We start from the raw sequence: 24093 nt of genomic DNA, 5'->3' as shown, positions 1-24093 counted from the left end.
TTACCTATTAATGCTGGACACAGAAGGCACATTATCTTGGCTGCAGATACCCTCACTCAACAGTCTGTCCCGAATTTCCCACGCGAACATCGTAGGGTTCTCTCTCTTGTAAGCCGCGATCGCGTCAACCACAGGTGGAGTTGCTACTTTTGGTTTGGAGCCACCGATGACACCTGCCTTGAAGCTGCCTGTTTCGTAGTACCTGTAAAGAAAGACGATGTATTTAGTTCAAACGTTTGTTTTAGTTCTTTATTCATCCTAACGTCATTACTAGTCTATCATAGCTTTGCAATTGGGACATCTTCAGCTAAGATTATTGATTACTCATCATGGACGTGTGTTAAGGCTTTTGTATTTTTTATAAGTGCTATTCATAAATGCAAAACAGTGTAAGTACCTATGAGCTCCGTGCGCAACACTAGCACCGCTGCGCGGCAGAAGGCGGTTAGCCATTTGGGGATCGATATATCTGTAAAAATGTGACTGATCACAACACAATTCTAGAGTACAGATACATTAGCCTATGCGATAGTTTTGCGTGCACGGAGCTGGAATTTGTTGGTCTCAAAGCATTAGAGATAAAAATCTCTAATGCTTTTTGGAGAACAACCAATTTTTCTTGATACATAAATTATAGCCAACAATTTGCAATCTTTTACAAGACAGAGATGGTCAAGAACAATAAAGTCACTGAATATATGTAGCCAACAAAAATATCAGTTTTATTTGTATCGCTATTGGTTGTAACAAAATCACACCCACCAAAAGCCTTGAAATCGGACCATATTGCATCCTCAATAGTATTCCCAAATCGGTCATAATATTCGGGCCCTATTTCGGCCCTGCTTGGGCCCTTTTCAACAGCTCGCATCCCGCCCTGTCCTTTGGGACGTGACATTAGTCTGATGAAAATGAAATTCCAAATGCCATATAAAATAATGGCAATGTATTATGAGAATTTGATTAGAAATTAAGATGGGGTTGCTATTGTTCACTTTTAAATTGGCAAGTAATATTGTTTCTTTGACGAAAAATATTTCAATTTTGAAACTGTGCACAAAATGAACGGTGGGAGAAAAGCGGCTTCACAATTTGAGGTTCGTATATATCTATAACTATGTTTTGTAATTTACGTACATTTGTCAATATCTAGTAGCATAGCTCTCGCTAATAGTTAATCAATATATTTTAATAAAACCCCAGAAACGTTACATACATGCCATATCATTGGTAAGAGTAAGCTCCATTTATTTACAACACAAACTTTAAGGTACCTTATTCAGACAGATAAATTGTTTGATTCAATATCCTATATTCCACGTCCTGCAACGTATTTGTAAATACCTATAAGCAGCAGTTGTCTTTCTCCATCAGTTACACCGTTTATTTCTTTAAAATGATAAACAAAAACAAAAAAATTGTCCCAATTATTTTTTACCTGTTGTAATGCCAGCGTTTTCAAAACAGATTATACTGTTTTCAGCAAACCGGATATCCTAATATACAGATAAGCAGCAGTATCTAATAAAGTCTAGATTGCAGGTAAATGTGATTGTTAACCCACTTGCCAAACGCGGAAGAACGATGTTTGATTGGTAATAATCCCACATCAACATAGTCGCATCCTGAATTAAATACACGGTACGAATTTATTTCCCTGGAGAGTAAGAGACTGCGTGCTTTGTCACAACATGTAGTACGCAAATGTAGTGATTAACTACACTGCTGTGCAAAGTTGACTGGCAATTTTTAATATGTGTACTGTAAAGCAATGGGAAAAGGGCGATTTTAGATTCGATTATTGTAGATTTACAAAAAAATATAACTAAAATCTTTATATACCAATATTGATTTTATCATATTAAAACGTGTATAGAAATTTTCTGTAGAGTGAAAAAGTAAAAACGTAAATAAAACAATTTACTATGACACATAATACAATATTAGAATTAAAATAGCTCCTTGAGGAACTACCATACAATTTATTCAGAAAACATTGAAATTACTTCAATTATTATGCAACCAAGTTTCGAAACAAGTACATTAACTGAGTCAGTGACAGAATATATCATGCATTTCCAGTGCGCTCCCCAGGGAGAAGGGTAATGCATGCTTTGTATCGAGAGTAACCCACTCAAATGCTTCGATTAGATTGTCCAGTGAACTTTTCGAGTTATTAGCCGAGTTTCAACGATACGTTTTTGATGATTTAAGAAAAGAGGCAAAGTTGATTGTTAAAATTTTATTCAGAAATAGTTTCGTTAAAACTCATTGTTAGAAATGTGTATAGGATAATTGAACAATATTTCTTCATTTTAACTTCTTCCGCGTTCAAGAACCAGTAACGCAGGTGCGATCATAAGTTACTTGTTAGTTGATTAGGTATACATAGAAAAAAAAAATATTTATTCAGCGTAATTGCGAGAGTTACATATGAGTACCAATGGACAGAACAATGTTTTCGTTTTTGTTCTGATACATCTAATAGTAATTGATCTAAGGCAAGTGGCATTGTAACACAACTTTTAAATTTATAAATTTTTAGACACTACTTCAGGAATTAGGTACGTTTGTCTTTACAAAATTAACAAGACTTGTATTTTCAAATATACTAATTAAAGAAATTTACATGGCCATAATGATGTTTCTCAATTCAGTAGTAACTTATCAAGAAACAATATTATTATCAATGTTGTTATAATATAATTCTTGAAATTTCTTTTTTAATTTTCTAATTTAAGATGTTAAATTACGCCTAAACTTTCATCGTGAGTATGTTAGATGTAGATAATGCTGTAATTAGTTTTCCATATCTTTTACTGTTAATTGTTTTTTATTATTTAAATTGTTCTACTTTCTCTTTTAACTGTTATAATATATAATAATTGTAAGAACATGAGTTTAAGTACATTATATGCAAGCTTAACTGTAAGGTTTACTTTAACTAGTAGAAAGCGATGTATAGTATAGTAATGTTAAAATTGTTATTATTTAGTGCGTGTTAATAAATAGTGGAACTATACGTATTTATTTGTTACGGTCAACATCTTCACAATTTGCATTGCCGTAAATATATAGTTAATTATGAATTGTGATAACATTGAATTACTTTCATCATGATTTGTCAGTGAAAATAGTCTCCAAAAAATAATCAAATTCCTATACTTTGGCATAATTACGAATTTCTTTAAACTTTATTATTAAAGTTTCAAGTTTCGTTTCCATTTGCACTTTTTCTCCCCATTTTTCCTTTTATTGTACGAAATTACCAACTCGCATCTGATTAATCATTTCTAAACCAGTTTTATTCATAACAAATCCACTTTAAACTGGTTCTATCCAGTTTTCGCCGCACTTAACTAATTTGGCATTAGGGTGTACACCCGTGTGTTTTGGCGAATTACTCACAATCGCCCTGATAAGTCAATTACGAGTGTGATCACACCCTCAAGTGAGAGTGCGGTGACGTACAGTTGGAGAGAAAATAATGTTGTTCATTTGAGTTTGTTTGGGTTAAAAAGTTTATTTCGTTTTTACATTTAAAACAAACAAAGTAACCGAATTGTAGACATTAATTTATTACTGAATAAAGATATTAAAATACGAATAAGCAATTTGTACTTGCGGAAATGTAAAACTTTTTTAATTGGCATAATTTTCCGTTAATGTATGTTTTAGGCCTTGAAAGAACCAAGATTCTTAAAAACAAAACCGAAAATTTAATAATAATAATTGGGTAGAGTGTCGCTTCTATCACAAATGCAGAAAGCGGTAATGCTCGTCATTTCTTGAACTTGAGTCCCTGACTCCGGCTGCCTATGCCATTCCGTCTCTCGTTTGAAAGTGGGAGCTTTTTTAAGGTTCTGTTATACACGAATTTAAAATAGATAATCGAAAATAATCAGTATTTATCTAATGGATGAATCAATTCCAAAAATAACTAGGCAAAAACATTCAAGTTAAAACTTTTCTATATCAAGGTACTAGGGTTGTGACGACAAGGGTGTCTATATCCCTGGGTCCCGCGCAACATTATCGTAATGGGAACAAGGGCTGAGTGATGCGAATATTTTCAAATCTGTTAAGCTTTGCTCTTTTTTTAGCATAGGGAAAATACTGTCTTGTGTTCTTTAAACAAAGTGCATAGTTTTTATATTTCAAAGTAAAAAGTCTAATCAGCAAGTTACGAAATATTGCAGTGAGATGAAAATATAGCTATTTTCTTGATATTGAGACGTTGATGGTTCAAATTTCTCAAGCGGTATGCGCCTGTGACAATGCGACCTACTTCATCGTCATTTCACCTTTTATCACCCTCTTTTCTGGTTCCTGGCCACTATCCAGTTTGAAATTTTGAATTTCTTAATCGTTCTATAATTCCTTTTCTTCGTCATTCTTACTTTGCTTCGTTCCGTCGTCACTCCCATCCAAATTCTCGAAGAGAAAGGAAGCTCGGATCCACTTTATGTTGTGTTTAATATGTAGGGAGGGTTTTTATATTAATGCACCTGTTTTTATATGTGTATTTTTTGTATCAGTATTCTTTTTATTTTTTTCAACTCTTGTTATATTAAATTTTATGTCAACCAAACCTTTTTAATATCGCCAAGGCTATGCTAGACATCTATGACTTAAATCATTAAATTTTTGAACGTTTAGGTATTGCTATACCTCTGGCTAATGGTGAAATAAAACATCGACTATGAAAAATGCTGGGTAAATCCATTCTTGAGTATCTTTGTTATGTAGAAAATTCTTTGATCTTGTCGATAGAGTATTCAACAACGTCTATGGGTACTAGATCCCGCATATGTCGTCTCGTTCCTTTCCAGTACGTCTGGCGTACGTATTGGCAAACCCTTTCACGCTTACCCCTCTGAGAACGCAGTAATCTTCAAAGGCGGTAGTACGTCTCTGGAAACAGCACTTTCACTAAGAGGTCCACTGTTACTCAGCTTGTTAAACTGATTATGTTTCTTGTAAACTGCTTATTTTGATTGGTCTAATAAATAAAGCCCAAACCTGGACTCTGTGCGTATTCTTTTCGCGGTCCATCATTTTTTGGATGCATTTTTAAAGAACTATGAGATTGCCCTGGTACTCTGTCTATGGCCCACCTTTGGCAACAATCAGCAAGTAACTTACGTCGATTGGCAAACCTTTTCACCACGATGGCAAGAATTTTAATGTATGCCATCGATACGACAAGAAGAAGAAGCAAACTAAGTTCTTGCTAAAACACGGAAATAACTTTTCTGTTACCAGACCAAGCCTAATTTTTATTTACATTACAACACAGAATTGACTGCCTCCGCGGCCGAACGGTTACCATGCTGGACTGCCACGCAGAGGTCCCGGGTTCGATCCCCAGGCCGGGAGAAATATTTGTATGGCCTGCATTTATTTCTCTCGTGAGTTTGGGTGTAATTTGTGGTTATCTATGTGTGAGGCCATGGCACCCACGATATAGGTTGTCCCTAATGCGTAGCTATGAGTGTGTGAGTTTTGCTTATGCTTACACGCTCTTTATAAGGTTATATCTAGATTTATTGCATCACACAATCACTTCACTTTTCCCCAAACGTCATAGTATTTTACATTTATGAGAAAGAATGTAGTAGTCCAATAAGCAACCAGTAATTAAACATAGTAAACATTGCTTTATCTCACCAGATTATAATAGAATTTTAAGTGCAAATCAGTCATGGTGTGAAGTTTGCCACAATTTGTTGCTCGTATCGAACATATTGAGGATCTAGATAAGCGAGGGGTGCTTGTATTGGATTATTATGGTTTATAGAAGCTTATTGGCTTAGAAATGAGGGAGTATGGTAGCTAGAACATCAAGTTGGTGTAATTTATGACACATAATACAATATTGGGATTAATATTGCTCCTTGACGAACTACCACACAATTTATTTAGAAAAGAACTGAAAATTGAATTTAATTAAAAAACCGCCGATGCACACAACATTCTACACCAGAAAATTAATAAAGATGTCATCTTTATTAACTTTGTTAACGAATTTGATATAATATTCTTTTTTTTGCCTAGTGTTAAGCAACACGCCTGTTCATAATAGTTGCAGTGCAACTCAGAGCTTTAAATTGCAAAGACCTGCCACTGCGCCTGACACCCTTAGGCATAAGTTGACAAGCCCCATGTGCCTGTAATTTCTCCAGCACCCGTATCCTTCTAAACCGGTTACATTACTGCTTGGCGGCAGAAGTAGGTACGATGACAGTGCTTACTTAGATGAAGTCTTTCACAAGGAACTCTACTGCTACATGGTATGGTATATATACTTTTGAAATATTTACAAAAAACTAGCTCAGAAGTTTTACAGTTTGTTTAAAGTTGTCGTATAAAGTTTTGGTGTACTGAATTTTGATATCAAATTTGGCGATATCTTATTTTGTCTACATATCTCTATAATCCTTTGGATCCCCATTACGGTAGGTAGAAACTATCCATTGCAATTTTACACGACACCGGCAAACCTATCATACTTCATTTATATCATTTATCAATCTTTTCATACAAGCCTTGTTTTTTTTTATAATACCTATAGACGGGACGGACAAGTCATGCGTCTGGTATTAAGCGACTCGTGTTTTGTGAAATTGCAAAGATCTAAAGGGCACTGCCACTGCACCCTTTACCCTGAAACATCAGTTGACAAGTCTTATGAGCCTGCTTTTTCTTTTCTTCATATTACGCTCTAGAACATTCTGTATTGGATCGACAACGTCCTCTTCCAATGCTGTCTTCTGCATTGGCTCTATATATCTCGTTCGTCACTCTACTTACATTTAAGTTTATTCTAAATTATTTAAATATACGATGAGTAGTATTCATAGAATAATCAAGGAAGGCTGAATAAATGAAAGTAGTCCATACACACAGTCCTGCTGCAATTAGTTGTTTTTCCGTGCGCCCGCGCAGAAAGCGTGACGGCCACACTTCCGTTCGTATATCAGTTTATATCACGATTCTGTTGTTGATATTTTATTAGTTGATTGTCCAGGGAAAGAACTTCTAGTTGTTAAGGGTACATAAAATGTGGTTGATGAACCTGTCCAGGAAAGCAGAATTTTCGTTCTTTGTCATCGTCAAAGTCGCGGACCTTAAATTGACGACATTAGACTAACGCAAGGTCTTGGATGGCACAAACTACGACAGGCTTTTACTCAACAGCTTATTATACCCGGCAACAGGTGACGCTGTGCTGTGATATGATCTTATGGTTCGTTAGGTTTCCCGTCAGTCCAGGATCTTCTTGGGAATACACTACCATCTTGCCCATTTCTTTCTTCCCTCACTGCTGTGTTCCAAGTTCAAGTGTAGAAAAAGATAGTGCACTTACAGATACGGCAGATGATCTTATATCCCACTAATAGCATTCATTTGTAACGTTAATTTTATCACAGAAAACTATATGCGGCAGTCATTCATTACTTTCCTTTAAGTGGACTTACTTTTGCCGGTTCAAATACTATAAATTGAAATGAAATGGTTTCGCTTGAATAGTGGATAGGCAACATCAATTTCTATTACATTTTATAAGTACACAAACCATTTCGACGGCCTTCGTGGTCGAGTGCCTTGCACACCGGTTTTCATGGTATCACCATCTCTGAGGTCCTGGGTTCGCTCCCCGGCCGTGCCAGTGTAATAAATGAACTTTTTTATATTGTCTTGGGTCTGGGTTTTTGTAGTACCGTCGTTGTATCTAATTTCCATAATATAAGTGCTTTAACTGCTTACTTTGGCATCAGAGAAACGTATGTGGTGTTGTCTAATATTTATTTATTTATACAAAACTGTAGTTAACAGAAGCTTACTTAGAACTTAACGTCATATAGATGATAGAACTGAGATATATTAGAACTATTTTATAACTTACTCCCAAGGTTAACCCTAATTAATATATGGCGTTTAAAAGAGCGTCAAACATCAATAAAATTGTTGCTGTGATCATTATGCTTGTTGTTGCAAAAATTGTGCTTGATAAACTCACATTAAAACAAATTCCATTATACTTTAAAAAGTCTTGATTATTTCAATTATTGGGTAGTTCTTCCATTAGGACTACTTCTACTACTGTCATAGTTAAAAATATGTCATCCCCGAAACTAAGATGTGAATAATCCCATTGCAGTCATTGGTAGAGTGCATAAAAATGGCATCAGACAATCCCGTTCCCGGCAGAGTCAAAACAAACGCGTTGGAAATCGGACGAGGAACAAATAAATTGAAAGGCAGAGAGTGTTCCCATTCAGGGCTGTGATGTCCTCCCATCCCGCGGGAATAGGGTTGTGACTTGCTCCATTGTTGAATAGGACCGGGAAAATTTGTCATATTTTTAAGTATCATTTTTATACATGGCTGCAACAGATAATTTTAAATTTTCAAAATAATGATGTAATTAAAACGAGTGGCAAAAGTTTTCCAGAGAAGATTTAAATAACTGACTGTATCGACCCATATGTGACACTTTGTTGAGCATGGGTCTCTTTTAATTGTCTTCTTAACTGTAAAATTTGAGACAAGCATCGAGAATGGCGGCCTATCTCAGAAACGCCTAGCTGACGAAGCAGGTAGGCTCGTTGAGAAAGAGTTCGTTCAAAGAAGTGCTGCCACCTTGCCTATTTCTGCCGCAAGGCAATTACTTGACTGCGTTCCGGCTTTAGAGGAAGGAGAAAGGATGAGAATGCTGGGGAAATTACAGGCACATGGGACTTGTGAACTTATATCACAGGGTGACGGGCGCAGTGATAATGCCTCTCAGATCTTTGGGCTTTAAAGCTGTAAGTGGCACTGCTACTGTTACGGACAGGTGAGTCGCGTACCACTAGGCGTACTACTTGTTCGTCCCGTTACTTGGTATCGTAAATTTTCTTTCAACAAAATCTAAATCTCCTAAAAATTTTCCCCAACAACTTGCCCCATCTCTAGCGGTCAGTTTTCAATTTAAAACAGACAATGGACTGTCCGGCGGCCCCCGCACTTTCATTCATCGTCGTGTATTTATAACAAAATTACGCTGTTTCGTTTTGTATGGACTTGCATGAGAAGTATATAACCGCGGTTAGTCACAACGGGAATATGTATTTTTAATAAAGCACTTTTATATAAACATTTGGTTTGAATAGTTCGTTGTGCTGTTATTAAGTAGGATACCTCTTTAGCCTTCTGTTTTTTTAGTAGCAGTAGAGTTTTGAAAATATTTCGTCCAGTAAAGTAGTGCCGCCATACCTATTTCTGCTTGGTTTTGAAGGGTAATGAATGCTTTAGAGCTCTTAATGGCACTGCAACTGTTATAGGACCAACGGATGGGAAGAAAAAAAAAGCGGAAACTCATCTCCGGAGCTGTGTCACCTGTGTCAGTACCACCGAGAGGAGTAGACCAGTGCGACGAGGACGGCTTCAAAAAGGTGGAAAAGAAAAAAGTACACTTAGTGGCCCAGCCCCGACTGGCCCCAACCATCTATTGCATTCAGCGGTAAAGACGACGTATCACGACTTGTCTGAATGCTACCTATACGTATCACGACTTCATTACTCCACAAAGTCTGCGGATATTGTGGAGGTCATACGGGTGAAAGCCAAATATTCCCTGACATTCATGAAGGAGGGCTTTTGGCCGAAGGGTGTCATATTCCGGCGTTTCCGAGGACGGCTATCGGACACCCACGTTGCGTCACACGTCGCGGTCCATACGTGTAAATAAATAAATAGTTTTTATTTTATTATTATGTATGCTAGTCTATTAGGTATGTGTTTTACGGGTCTTTTGTAACCTGAAAATAAATAGATAAATATAGATAAGCGTGTTGTTCGTCCCGTCACTTGATACTATAGAAAAAACTACTTCTCATTCTCAGGTTGACAGTGGCAATGCCCCTAAGGTCTTAGCGATTTAAAGCTCTGAGTGACAATGCGACTGGCACACGACTTCTTCGTCTCATCACTTCATATTATAAAATAATCTCAGTACAGAGTACTAAAAAACCGATCTCAAAAGTACGTGGAATTACATCTATTTGCCAAGTTTTTTTGAAATCGGTTACCGGAAAGTGCGCAAACCCGGATTCATCTCCTAGTTCGCCACTATACGGAACTTGATACAGGAGATAATAAAAAACGGTTCTCACTACTCAAAGTATATTGAGAGAGAAAAACGCCTTGAATTAGAGAATAGCAAACTCAACCATTAAAGTAATTTCTCCTCATAACAGGATTTAGGCGCTATTTATAAAAATGAATCTTCATGCGTGAACAGCCACTCTTAGGGTCGTATTCCAGAACTGTACTCAACGCTCAAGTCAGGATTTGAGCAGACTTGAGGATGATTTGAAGCACTGGAAATACGACCCTAATGGCAAGGACTTGAGTATGATTTTCAGTGCTCACTGCAATACTCATGTCCTGACTTGAGTATTGAGTAGAGTTCTGGAATACGACCCTTAGAGGTAATTGATTTTCTTCAAAATTAAATGGGACCACTATGGAGGTACTCTCTTTCCAACAAAAAAAGAATCATGAAAATTGGTGCACAAATACCTGAGTTATCGCGTAACATACATACAAAAAAAACACAGTAGAATTGAGAACCACCGCCTTTTTTTGAAGTCGGTTAAAAAAGGTATTCCATATTTAAACTGGCATGCTTCCTCTTCTTATAGTGTCTATGTTTCTTTTATTATAGAACCTATTCTTAACCCACTTAAAAAGATGGAGAATCTCAATTCCATTGCATGGTTTTTTTGTATGTGTTTTGGTTTTTGTATGTATAAGATAAAATATTCCACCTCTAAGGGTGGTAAACTAGGGGATGAATCAGGATTCGAGCACTTTCCGGTTACCGATTTCAATAATACTTGACAAATAGATGTATGTAATTCCACGCACTTTTAAGGTCGGTTATTCAATACACTGTAAGTACTTCATTCAAAATTTTCAGGTCTGACAATTATTCGGTTTTTTACATAGTTTAAAATATGTTTAATATGAACTCATTATTGCCCGGTTACCTACATGTTAAGCCAGTACATTTTCAATATTTTTTTGAGATAAAATAAAAAGTTGTTTACTGCATAATTTAAAAATAATGTTGCTTTGTACGTAAACAACCATTAACCGGAACAAATTATTGCCATGAACTTTATTTTATCAATTCATTATAAAGTCCTACTGCTGGGTATAGGTCTACTTTAAGGAAGTTTAATGTGGTTCAGAGACTTACCTACATACATTACCCAAGAGCTTGTTTTAATGCGAGCCTACATTTTAGGAAGTGAGCTGTAGGACACCAACGCTCGTGTTCCGAAACCCGAGAGCTGACAATTGATATAAGTAAAATAAGAACAGACGGAAAAAATTTGACACAGATCCGACGTCGACAAGCGCCTGAGGGCGACTGACGGTACAGCGGCTGGCGCGACGTTAAGCCGCTATGCATTTTTCAAATTTTAGGATAAATTTTAAATTTTTATTGAATTGATATTCAATTATTTTTTGGGAAATTACTCCACTAATTTGTTATAATTATTAATACAACAATCGAACACTCAGAAAAAATTCCTTCGATCCGGCCGGATTCGAACCGACGTCTTCTAGCATACCGTGGCAGACGCTATACCAACTAAGCCACGAAACGAACCAGCGAACCTCACGAATTTTTCTATGTGCTTGCGCCGTATCTTTGTATTTGGTTTTTCAACAACTTTTTAGTCGTAGCGCCATCTATGAGAAATCTATGAAAGATTTATCACCCAGTTAGTACCTTTACAGCTATATTTAGGATAAATGTTAATTTGTAGTTATACGGGGCTGCAGTTAAAAACCTAAGTTTAGCAGATTTTCTGTATTTAAGGAGAAACATCTACGTATAAAAAACGTGTCAAGTTAGATATTTTATTCTTAAACAATTCGTTTTAGTTTTTTGTATTAGACCATTTTCGGGATTTTATATAAAATCTGGCAAAGTACTTCCTATCGTGTAACATATTAGCACATTCTTTAGTCAATATTCTTAGGTGTATCGTATATTTTTTGTGAGACGACGTGGACACTCACGATGCGGCTAGTCCACCAATTTAAAGTCGCGCAACGAGCTATGGAAAAGGGCTATGCTCGGAGTTTCTCCGAAGAATAAAATTCGTAATGACGTTATCCGACAGAGAACCAAGGTCACCGACATGGTTCGTGCAATAAGCAAGCTGAAGTGGCAGTGGGCTAGCCATATCTATCGAAGAACCGATAACCTATGGGGAAAACGAGTTCTAGAGTGGAGACCGCGACTCGGGAAACGTAGTGCAGGACGCTCTGCGGCCAGGTGGAGTGACGACCTGCGAAAGGTTGCTGGCGGGAAATGGCTTCGACAAGCTGAGGACCGGGCGAAACGGCGCACATTGGGGGGAGGCCTATGTCCAGTAGTGGACTGCAATAGGCTGATGATGATATATTTTTTTTTATTTATAAACACCTAAACCATTTGAATAGCAGTACAGTTTTTCCTGCTTCTCTTCCGGTAACTCGTTTTTAATATTCTTTTGTTAAATTTCAAATGGTCAAAATCAAGCCAAATGCAATTACGATACAAGTTAAAACAAACAACATAATTACTAACCGGCGCTCGGTTAAGTTACCTCCAGATTACTGCACTTAACCATCGGTTAACCGCAAATGAGATGCCGTTTAACTGAGATTTGTTGCCCAGGTTACAGTGATAAGTTAACTCAGTTTACTTTAAAGTTATGTTGAATGCAGTTTGCATTGGATCATTTTACCTATATGTCCCACCGACGAGCATGGGGTTTGTTTAGTAAATGATCCAATAAGGGTTGCAGACTTTTGTGGCAAACTAGGGGATGGACTAACTTTTTAATGATATTTTTAATTGTGTGAAAACTCTAATTAGGTTAGTGTCAGACTTTCTGAAAGATTTGGAAAAAAAACATTAGATTATATAATCAGTTGAGTACTAAAAAAACCGACCACAAAAGTGCGTGGTATAACATACATCTATTTCCCAAGTTTTATTGAAATCTGTTACCGGAAAAGAAAAAAAGAATCATCAAAATCGGTTCACAAGTTGCGCAACAATCATACAAAAAAAGATAAAATAGTCTCCTTTTTTGATGTCGGTTAAAAAGCTAGACATAATATGATGATTACAATCCAGTATCTTCCGCATGCGTGATCCTCCCTATCAACCTCTTGCATAGGAACCTTCTCAGTTCAGGTCCTGACCCGGATCAGACCGTGTACAGGTTTGTGACCTTTGTTACGGACTTCTCAAGGCGCTAGTGCCTCCGGTGAGCCACCTCGGGTGCACGCACAGTACCTTCCCTATAAGGCACGCTCACTTCCCGTTGTGCTTTGCGCAACTAACGATTGACACCGCTAAGCCGTTGACTCCAAAGTCCACTATCAAATCTCTTTGGTGACGGAGCTGTAGGGCACGCTCACCCCTAGACGCCGAAGCGTCCCTCTAGTTCCCAGAAACCTGCGTGGCTGGATATATAGGGTAATTTGCGGGGAGCATAGTTTTAATAGCAGTACAGATCATTAGGAAAGAGTTAACCCAGGGAAGTTCTACCACCATACCTACTTCTGCCGCCAAGCAATAATGTGAGCATTATTACGTCCCAGATGTGGTCAGAGATGGGCAGTGGGTAAAAACCCACCAAATCGCCCATGTATTAACCGGGTGTTTACCCAAAGTTAATGACATACTTATTATAAATTTCGATGTAAAATATCTGTTTCAGACGAAAAAGAGGCTACTCGTTGCAATCCTATGGATCACATTTCGATCCAATTTTTATGAAGATCGATTCATGTGCATACGATCTAACGATTTTTTGTGTCGATTTATTTCAATGCATTTTTCAAGCGAACCGATTAAATAGAAAGACCGAATCATATAATAAATAATTTAAACAAACCTCGATTTACAACAAATATTTAGTTGTAAATAGATTTCATCCTCGATTTTGGGCATTTATTACCTACATTCTCGTGTGGGTTAAAGCGGCAGACATACAAATCATATTTGTGTTGTTAAAACGAGCGATTCGTTCTGTGTTTACTGTGTTTACATTTAGGGTCATATTCTAGAACTCTACTCAATGCTTAAGTCGGGACTTGAGTACGATTCAAAGCACTAGAAATCATACTCAAGTCCCTGCCATTAGGGTCGTATTTCCAGTGTTTGTGTTGCCAGTGCAGTCCTTTTTTTTTTTTTTTTTGCCAGTGCAATCCTGACTTGAGCATTGAATAGAGTTCTAGAATACGACCCTTTGGTTCTCGGATATCTCTCAGAGAAAAATTTAAGGAGACTGATATCATGACTGTGGCATCACAGTACATTTACTCAAATATTTTGTATGCCCGTAAAAATATACACAGATTAGATCTTTATAATTACTGTATTCTGGCAAATAAACTTTTACTATTCTATTCTATTCAATTCTATTCTAATAGTAGTTTCCTGGACGAACTCTCTTACAATAAACTCTACTGCCACCTACTAAAAGTTTCCTCAAAGTATTACTAAAACAAACACCGTTTAAGTGTCTATTGTTTCTTTGCGTTCATAAACACTATCGATTCTTTACAAAAATATAACAAAAGGGGATCACTAACTATCATCCATTAAACGTCTATACAACCGCAAACCAGTATCATAACTGTGGCGTCGCAGAACATTTACGCAAATATTTTGTATGCCCGTAAAAATGTACATAATTTCGTTAAGAAAGAAGATATCCATATTATTAACCTTACCACTAAGTCCAAACTTATGGCACCACGATTTCGTTTAACCAAGGCAAACGACTCTTTTATGGGGAACTGTGTACGTTTTTACAATAAGATTCTGGGGCATATATTAACATTACCATTTCCTAAGTTTAAAAGTAACATTAAAAGCATTTTAATTGAAAAGTCATGTATGTTTTAGATAAAGAAGTATGGAAAGACAACAAGAGTCTAGAATCCACACAATTATGATTCAAAGTGTATTCCATAGCATTTAAGTTTAAATGAAAGGAGCAATCCCTAGAGTTCCTTGCTCGTTCTTCTCAGAGAGGTCAGCGTAGTGAACGAGCAGTAGCTTAAAAAATGACATTTAAAAGTGTAAAATTTTATATATATATATATTATTCTTACTTGTTTTCATCATTAGAATACGTATATAGGTCCGCGAGGGGCAACTGAACTGTTTTATACTGTTGTACCCTTTTATATCATTGTATTTTTGTTACAATTCATTTCCCGTCCACCAGAGACGCCCGTGAAGGCGTATCACTGGCGAATGGCCCGGACGCCCGCTGTACACAGGTTTTGCCGTCGAGCCCGCTATCTCTCAGGTGGTAAGAGGTAAGAGGGCTTATATACTTATTCTAATGATGAATAGAAAAGAGGGTGATAAAAGTTGAGATGCTGATGAAGGAGGTGGCATCTTCACAAGGTCGATTGTTGCCCAATGTACGCCATACGTACAGGAATGGTACCTACGTCATACAAGAAGGCTCCTTTCGTGATATAATGATGTGTGTCAAAAGCTGTTTAATATTCCAAAATAACCCCAAGGTAATAACCCCTGCCATTCATATCACATTTCATAATGTCTCGTAGGTATGTATGTCACATAAAGCCATGAATCATATAACAATCATCCAAAAATTACAAACACAATCTGAGTATAGCAATTACTCTTTAAAAAAACAGTGCCATACTGTTCTTGTGTGAACAAAAGAAAATGACATAAGTGTATTGTCTATTTAACCATTCGGTTAAGCTAGAGCTGTGACATTTCGTTCCGGACAGTACTGATCAACGTAACTTCGCAGTATTAGTGCTTTTGGGTATTTTTCATGTTAGATTTCTCTGTGTCTTTATTATTGAAGTATTCGAGTTATGTGACGAACAAGTCGTACGCCTGAAGTTAAGCGATACGCCTGTCCATGACAGTTGTCACTCAGAGCTTTAAATCACAAAGATCTCATCAGACCAATGTCAATTAAGAAAAGTTCGTTTGTCAAAGTCGACGTCAAATAATCTTTATATCATAGGTAAGCAAATTACACTCGAAACTGTCATATTGATTTAACTGTACTGCACGAATGTAAGGCAGATTCCCTTGAGAAGAACGAGCGAGAAACTCTACGGGTTGCTCTTCGTAAATATGCATTTGAATACATTTATCATTAAAATATTTAATTTAAACATCTTAGGTCGAGAATACCTGAAAGAACTAAAGGGGTCACTAGTACCGATTTTTGTCATCCAAGTACGCAGAAGCTGCATAATAACCTTTAGTATACGGTTTTTGTTTAACTGTAGTGCTCCTATGGGTAATCGAATCTGGAACCTCCTCACCCAGCGCCACGTTGCAAGCCGTTGGAACACTGAAGCCGTCAATAAATCTAAGTAAAGCCGTCAATAAACCTAAGTTCATGACTTTCGTCTTTAAAACTGCCAGTAACGGGCACTGACGATTATTTCGTTATTTTTGAATATCGAACTCAGTTACCAGACTGTTTCCGTTGACACAATGAAAATTGCTAAACTTATTTTTCTTCGAAGAATTATTGACCATGAAACTAAAATGCATCTGCTAATAGCTGGCACCCTAGTATACTGGCATGTCATCTATAAAACATATTATTATGCCAATGGTAGGCAAAGATTTACATTTGTAATGCTGTAATGTACTTCATTCGTAAATAATTATGCATGTGATTGTTCATATTAAAACCCATTTTGTAAAAGTCGTTGTTGTGTGTTGTTGTCATTGATTCGTCGAACAAAGTATGACTTAATATATCTTCACAAAATCTTGAACTCGTACCTTGATTCCGCTAATTTATTGACTAGTATTAATATTAACATTAGATACAACCCTCGGCGTCGAAAGGCTTTTGTCCTAAATGTTTTTAAAAACAACACATGTTATTACAATCCCATAACAAGAATGTGTCGCACATATAATGACCTTGTTAAGGACAATAAACAATTAGATATATTTAATTCTTATGTGTCGCGTATTTAAAAAGTCCGTCTCAGATGTCCTCAAGTAGTATAGTTAAACTATAAAAATTAAAAAGTAATAATTTCATTTTAACACTTTTTCTTTCTTTTTTGTATTTTCTTCTAAATATTCGACCATAAAATTTTGCAATTTATAATTAATTGACAGTAGCTTTCCTAAATATGATATATGTTTACGCTCCAGGTTGGCATTCTGGTTCAAATCCAGTTTTAAACAAAGATGTCGACTGCCGTGTTTGTCTAATAGATTAAAATTGGAAAAATTGAAATTCCCTTATAAAATAAAATAAAAAATACTTAGAATGAGTATACATGCAAAAGTTGTGCCAGTAGAGCATGCGCACACAAAGGTATACCATACAATACAAGCCAAATATGCCAAACCACAGGCATTTATTTTTCTTAACCATGCAGTTTTCCTCTGCATGTTTTATATATTGGAAGTCTTGTGTTCCAGTTAATATGACCATGTGTTGTGCTACATTATTTGTCAGAGCTTTTTGTAGCCTGGTTGTTCTATACTAAATAGACACGAGCGCACGCGCCGCCGTCTTGTGCAGCGTATGGAACGGGAGCACTCATACAACTGTATGTATGGAAGTGTTTGTTGTCAGTGTGAGCGAATGTGGTGCAATATGTATGATGTGCCGGCTGCTGACTTGTTACTTGTAAGTTTTTGATAAATAACTTTACTATTATGGGTTTTAATAACACGATTTAGTCATTTGAGGGTTAAAATTGCAATTTCATCATCATCTATATCTACCTATTATACGTTTCACAGCTGGGCACGGATCTTCAGAATAGAGAAGGTTTCGTCATGATCCGCAAAGACGTCTCTTCATATTTTTTCTAAGGGTTGTGGAACAATGTTTTCTTTGACTGATAACGAGGGGTGTTGCTAGAAGTAAACAATTAAACATGTACGTCACTTAGAAGGTACATGTAGCCACAGGTATTCGAACCGTGGACCTCTCAATTTAGAAGCAACAGGCTACTATCGCAGTACACTGACATAGGCCTCTCCCAAAGAGCGCCATTGCGCCTGGTTCTTAGCTTGTCGCATCCACTTGCTGTCAGCAGTCTTTCGCAAGATCGTCTCTCCATCTGGCTAGAGGATCCTATACTGCGTTTACTGAGATATGGTTTCCACTCAAGAACTCGCTTTTTCCTATAGGTTATCAGTTCGTCGACAGATATGGCCAGCCCACTGCCACTTCAGCGAAAAGCTAATGGTTAATTTCAAATTGATAACCTCCATGGTCGACTGGCTTGCACACCACTTTTCATGGTGTCGTCGCATAAAAAATTTACTATTCTACATTGTCTCGGATCTGGGTGTTTGTGGTACCGTCGTTATTTACCATTTTCATAGCACAAATGCTTTAGTTACTTACTTTGGGATCCTAGCAACGAACCTATGCGATGTTGTCTAATATTAATAATAATAGTACTTAATAGGTCAAAGATAGTCTCTAACGTAATGGAACAGAGGTGTAAATTTAAAAAAAGCGCACATAACTTCCGAAAAATCAGCGGTGCAAGCTGGGATTCGAACTCACGGCCCTCTGCATGACAAACAATTAAGCTACCACGGGTTTTCGTAGTATATTTATAAATGTATATTCTCACATCTATAAACGTTTATTTTTTTTGGATTATGTTAAATATTGGTTGTTGAAACCCATCCCATCTCCAGAGCGGAGAGATAATGGCCCTAACTGAGATCGCTACTCCATTATGTATTATGCCAAGCGTAACAATTGTATCAAAACCTTCTTTTTACCCAAAGGGTATCTATTTTTGATTATTCATAGTATTAAGCATGCGCACAAGCCCAGTAATGGAATTATCTGCCTACGACTGTGTCTCGAATCATACACAACACAAGTATCTTCAAGGTGCGACTGGATTACAATGACAGTTGAACCCGGATCTTTCAACGGTTTCATTTTTTCATGTAAATGGACTTGCTGTTGACCTTTACCTGACCCTGGAGCGATAAGATCTACGATGGAATGAGCTCGCACAGAAGATGCCTATTCAGTCCCGGTATGGTTTAAACAAAGAATGTAAAAAAAAGTTAGCAAACTGGTTGCAAAAGTTAAATTATGGGGATACTGAAGCTATACTTCATCCAATAGTGTGACTCTTACGAGCATATAGACGCGCATACCCACACATACACACACATCCACACACACTCAATTTAAATTTTACTTTCAGTTTAAAAGTACAATTTATAATTAAATTCATCTATCTAAAGTTCAAAAGGGTATAAGTGTAAAAATTATCTTTAATTACATATATTTCATATTTTGTTTCTCTCTTACAATCTTTAATATTTTCTTAGTAATGCCATAATATATTATGTATTATTCCCAAGGGCGAGGGCCTAGTGACTTGTAGTACAGGTGTTAAACCTTTACTAACAAAAAGCTGTTAATGTTTCTTAAATTACTAAGAACCTTCTGACCGTGTTTTTGTGGAGAAATAAACATATTATTATTACTACTATCATAGAAGATACTCGGGTTGTGTAAGCTCGGAAACATAATACATAGTCAGGTGTTGCAAATGGGTTACATTACGACTAGAGTGTTGTACATGACCCTGAATAGGGCACAGCAAATCGATTTTTTTTTCTACTGTATCGAAAGACGGGACGAACAAGTCGTGCGCCTGATAACAGCTGCAGTGCCACTCAGAGCTTTAAATCGCAAAGATCAGATGGACACTGCCACTGCGCCCATCAACCTGAGACATTTAAGTTGACAAGTCCCATGTGTCTGTACTTTCACCAGCATCCTTCTAAACCGGAACACAGTAATGCCAATTGAAAAATGACATTACTGCTTGGCGGCAGAAATAAATAAGATGGCAGTAGGACCCTGGACGAACTCTTTCACAAGGAGCTCTACTGCTACCTTAAAATTTTCGCTTTTGATCTTAAATTATTTTGACATCAATTTTCAATATTTTATTGACTTGTTCGTGCCGTCACTTGATGTTTTAAAAAAATACAAAAATCTGTATTAATTCATATCACCTCGTCAAAAGTTACAAGTAAATAAACTCATCATCACTCAACAAAGTGGTTTTGGGTGTCCCAGGTAATGCCCGAGAGTGAATTCCGTTATTCTGGTAGTTATGGTACAGGGACTTTCCTCCTTTGAGACAAAGTAATTTGTTACCATTATTATTTGTATACTTTTAGATTGCGGATGTAAAACATTGGTTTATAAAAGACGCCATTCCTAAGCAGTTTAAGTTTAACGGAAGCAAAGAACAATGCAAGCTTTGTTAAAAAAAACTTAAATTACTGTTTTTACTATGTTCTGCTACCGTCCTTGTACACCTATTTTTTAAAGTAAGTATGACTGGTCGGCCGGGGTCTGGAATTCAGGTAGCAAGCATTCCAGCAGCAAGAAGAGCATTTGCTGGAATCAGGACCGAACCACTGGATTCAGCTTCATAATCCCAAGATCCTTTCTACAGAACGTCATGACTACAGTAGAATCGTATACGTGAACTTATTGAAATTAAAAAACACCGTAATTTCAACCGAGAAGACGGTTTTAAGCTTTCATCGTCATGGGATCCAGTTATCAGCAAATGTAAACTACATCAAGTATCGCCCGACAAGTCGCCGGATGTCGTGAGGGTTATGTGTCGGTCTAGTGAGAACCCTAGTGCACAAATAAATAATGAAGATCAATTGCGGGTAGTTAGAAAAACTCGCACGGCTGGAAAATGCGGACACCGGCCTCTTCAGTCCTTTCGAGACCATGGACGTTGCAACATGTCCGAAACGTTGAGGTAATTCAAATATGTTTTATACGTGATTAAGTCCCGAATTAAAAATCAAATCCCGATACCAAAAATTGGGAAATGCATGTTCTGAATTGATGTTCTGAGAAGTGCCCCAGAATTCTGTTGCTTTGGTACTCATAGTACAGGGAATCCCTAGTTAAAGACCAGGTCAGTGATGTGGCTGTCTGGGACATTATTATTCTGTAATAAATGGCGGGTGTGACGACCCTTGCTATGCGATGCAAGTGCACTGCGAGATGCGTTCGTATACATGGCAAAGCGACAGTTGTGCACACATATAAGCTTTGAATGTAGTTACAAATACAAACATGGGACCTAATGGCGGCACTTCACATGGCTCTGCCATGTGGACCCAATCATGCACTGTAAAGTCACTTACCAAGTTTTGATTTAACAGCGCTCATATGCTTTCTCTAGGCCTAATACCGTGACATTTCAACTTTGGAGGTATTAGTGTTTTTGAGTAAGATATTAAAAATGAAAATACACTTTAAACTCTAGAAATTATTATGATATAACACGGTACGCAGCAACACAGTTTTTTACTTTGACAATTACGCGCGCGAAAACTTTAAGAAAGCGAAAATTCTCAGATAGCGCAAATGTCTCAGATAGCGCAAATGTCTATTAACATTTGTCGCGGCTCAAATTTGAACAATAAAAAACGACTCTCTCTCGTTTCAAACCAAAACACTGCAAGGCTTAATACAGTGTTTTGAAATTTCATAACAACAAGCATTTTCGGCTGTTAACGAGGGAAAAGAAATTTATGCGAGTTTCAATAGAAATAACTTACTTTCCAAAGTAAAATTATAATGGCTAGATATATTTCTTTAACGTACAACGTAACGTGGCCCGTGGGGTGCCAGTGCCTTCATTAATAGACTTTTCTATGTGCTTGTTGTCGGATTTTTGTATTTGGTTTTCAACGACTTTTTAGCCGTAGCGCCATCTACGAGAAATGTATGAAAGTATTTCGTCACCTAGTTAGATAACTTTACAGCTACCAGCACTGGCTAGAATGATGATATTAACTGTATTTAATTTGGTAATTTATTGAAAATAATTATACACATGTTGAAGCACTTATTCTTATAAATTTCTTTATGGCAACGACGTTGGTACAATAGATTCATAATTTTTGCTCTAGTTTGCCTTTGAATTACTTCACCACGTGTTGGGTCTCTTGGGTTTCCCAGACAGTCTATTAATTTTTTAGATACAATTGATTGGAAAAGATTTTGAAAAGGGTTTCGTCTCTAAAGGCAGTAAATAAGTAGTCGGAGCCTTTTTATTCTTTCTGCCAGCTCAGTTGCAGAGCCAGCCCTCTTGCTGGTGTGCTGGAGATGGTATAGAGGCAAGTGTGTCGGCACATGTGGCATCCTACACCAGTGCCCGGTCCATACACCAAGAGATGAGAGTCATTACGTCCTGGCGTTTGCCATCTGTTCGCTTACCTAGATAGTATCTTGGAGACGCATCCGTGTGATACCCTGAGCTGCCGGCTGATGTCACAAGGTCTCACTCCTGAGTGCGCCAGCTCGACTATCCGTTGTCTCACCACGTCAGGTAAAGGTCTTCCGTTCACAAATACACCGCCTAATTGGTTCACACCGCCGTGACCTGGGAATAAAGATATTGAAGGTTAGATAATATACCAATAAAATACCAAGTGATGGAACGGACAAGTTGTGAGCCTGATGGTAAGCTTTAAATCGAAAAGATCTTGGAGGCACTGCCACTGCGCAAGTCCCTGGTGCCTGTAATTTCACCAGAACCCTTACCCTTCCAAACCGGAGGATGGTAATGATCACATTACTGCTTGGTGGCAGAAATAGGTAATGACAAAATTATTCATAGTAAACGTGACATTGTTGGGCACGAGTTATTGGTACTTGCAGCCGCTGGGATTCGAATCGTCGACTCTCAAATTGAAAATTAACCATTTTCTTACTGAGTTACCATCGCTCTCTATCATGACTATGATATCCTCTAAAGGTTATGTAAATTTCTTGCAATAATCGGAAAAAATATTACACTCTTAATAACAGTCCATACTGTCCAGTTTCTTTTAGACTTTTTCTCTCCTAACGTATAGATAATAGGAACGACCCAGTGTATAAAGGGCAATGCCATCTATGGCATGTCACAACTTTATAAGTCGATGTCGATGCACACATTGTATACATTTATTTTTGTATATAATAAACAAATGTATTTCTTAGCCGAAGAGAGAAAATGTAAACTTAATAGACTTCCATAGATGAAAGAAGAAGTTTGTCCTGGGAAGTACTGTAATGTGAGCATTACTGCGTTCCGGTTTCGAAGAGTCTTGTCAACTTTATGTCACAGGCTAACGGGCGTAAGCAGATGTCCTTAGGTCTTTGCGACTTAAAGCTCTGAGTGTAATTGATATCGCCTCCTCCTACGTAAAGTATCGTATGTCGAAATTGCCAAGTTTACAGGGGATCATTTTAAAGTTATCCATTTTATTCGGCAATGTTCGTTACTCACATAGAGTGATAATCTAATAGATCATCTAACCGATATCTAGGATATTATAGTAATTTGACATTGTGTGACGTGAGTAATTTCGACATACGATACTTTACGTTGGAGAGGTCGATATGATATCATAAAAAAAGGACTGCTTCTCTTCTTTAGCGTTCTTTGCTAATGCTAAAATACTCTGTCAAGTATTATTAAGACAACCATGACGTCTTTTTATTAAAATAATTCTGTATTTAGTTCTGGTTTTGCAAATTTAATAAGTAAGTAGGTAATTGTTACATAAGTTTGGTTCGAGTTGACAAAATAAGGAATGTTTTTTTGTTTGCATTTTCTGTTTCTTTTCTCCATTTTTACATCAAGATTGCCTATTAAAAAATGTTTTAAGTACATTTGATTCACTTGTGGAATATTCTAGATCGAGAGAGCATTCCGAATTATCTAATTTGTCTAGTATAAATATGAAATAAAAATCACTAACAATTTTATAATACGATTTTTTTAGAAAAGAGAAAACGTAGTGATGGGCTTCATAATAACAAAATATACGTAGTTGATATTCAATAAAAAATATCATTATAATATAAAAGAAACACGAGTAAAAGATTTAGGGTCGTATTCCAGAACTCTACTCAATGCTCAAGTCAGGATTTGAGCAGACTTGAGTATGATTTCAAGCACTGG

General features: G+C 37.0%; 1 protein-coding gene across 1 annotated transcript; it reads right to left on the bottom strand.

Moving 5' to 3' along the window:
- LOC113240603 (paired box protein Pax-2-like) lies at positions 1-22879 on the bottom strand. Its single transcript, XM_026477939.1, has 3 exons — positions 22864-22879; positions 22359-22524; positions 1-202 (listed from the first exon to the last, which is right to left on the bottom strand). The coding sequence occupies exons 1-3, from the start codon at positions 22877-22879 to the stop codon at positions 1-3; spliced, it is 384 nt and encodes a 127-aa protein (XP_026333724.1).
- Between the last annotated feature and the right edge of the window lie 1214 nt (positions 22880-24093).

This window comes from Hyposmocoma kahamanoa, unplaced genomic scaffold (genome assembly GCF_003589595.1).
Source record: "Hyposmocoma kahamanoa isolate Upper Pololo Valley unplaced genomic scaffold, ASM358959v1 157280, whole genome shotgun sequence".
In the NCBI taxonomy this organism is placed as follows: domain Eukaryota; kingdom Metazoa; phylum Arthropoda; class Insecta; order Lepidoptera; family Cosmopterigidae; genus Hyposmocoma; species Hyposmocoma kahamanoa.
Note: the sequence above shows the minus strand (reverse complement) of the source record. Positions and strands in the feature narration are given on the sequence as shown.

What these genes read in the sequence shown, in the direction of transcription:
- LOC113240603 (XM_026477939.1), bottom strand. An exon ending in GTCTCCAAGATACTATCTAG is followed by an intron (nt 203 to 22,358) that starts GTAAGCGAACAG and finishes CTTTCTTTACAG; the next exon opens with GTACTACGAAACAGGCAGCT.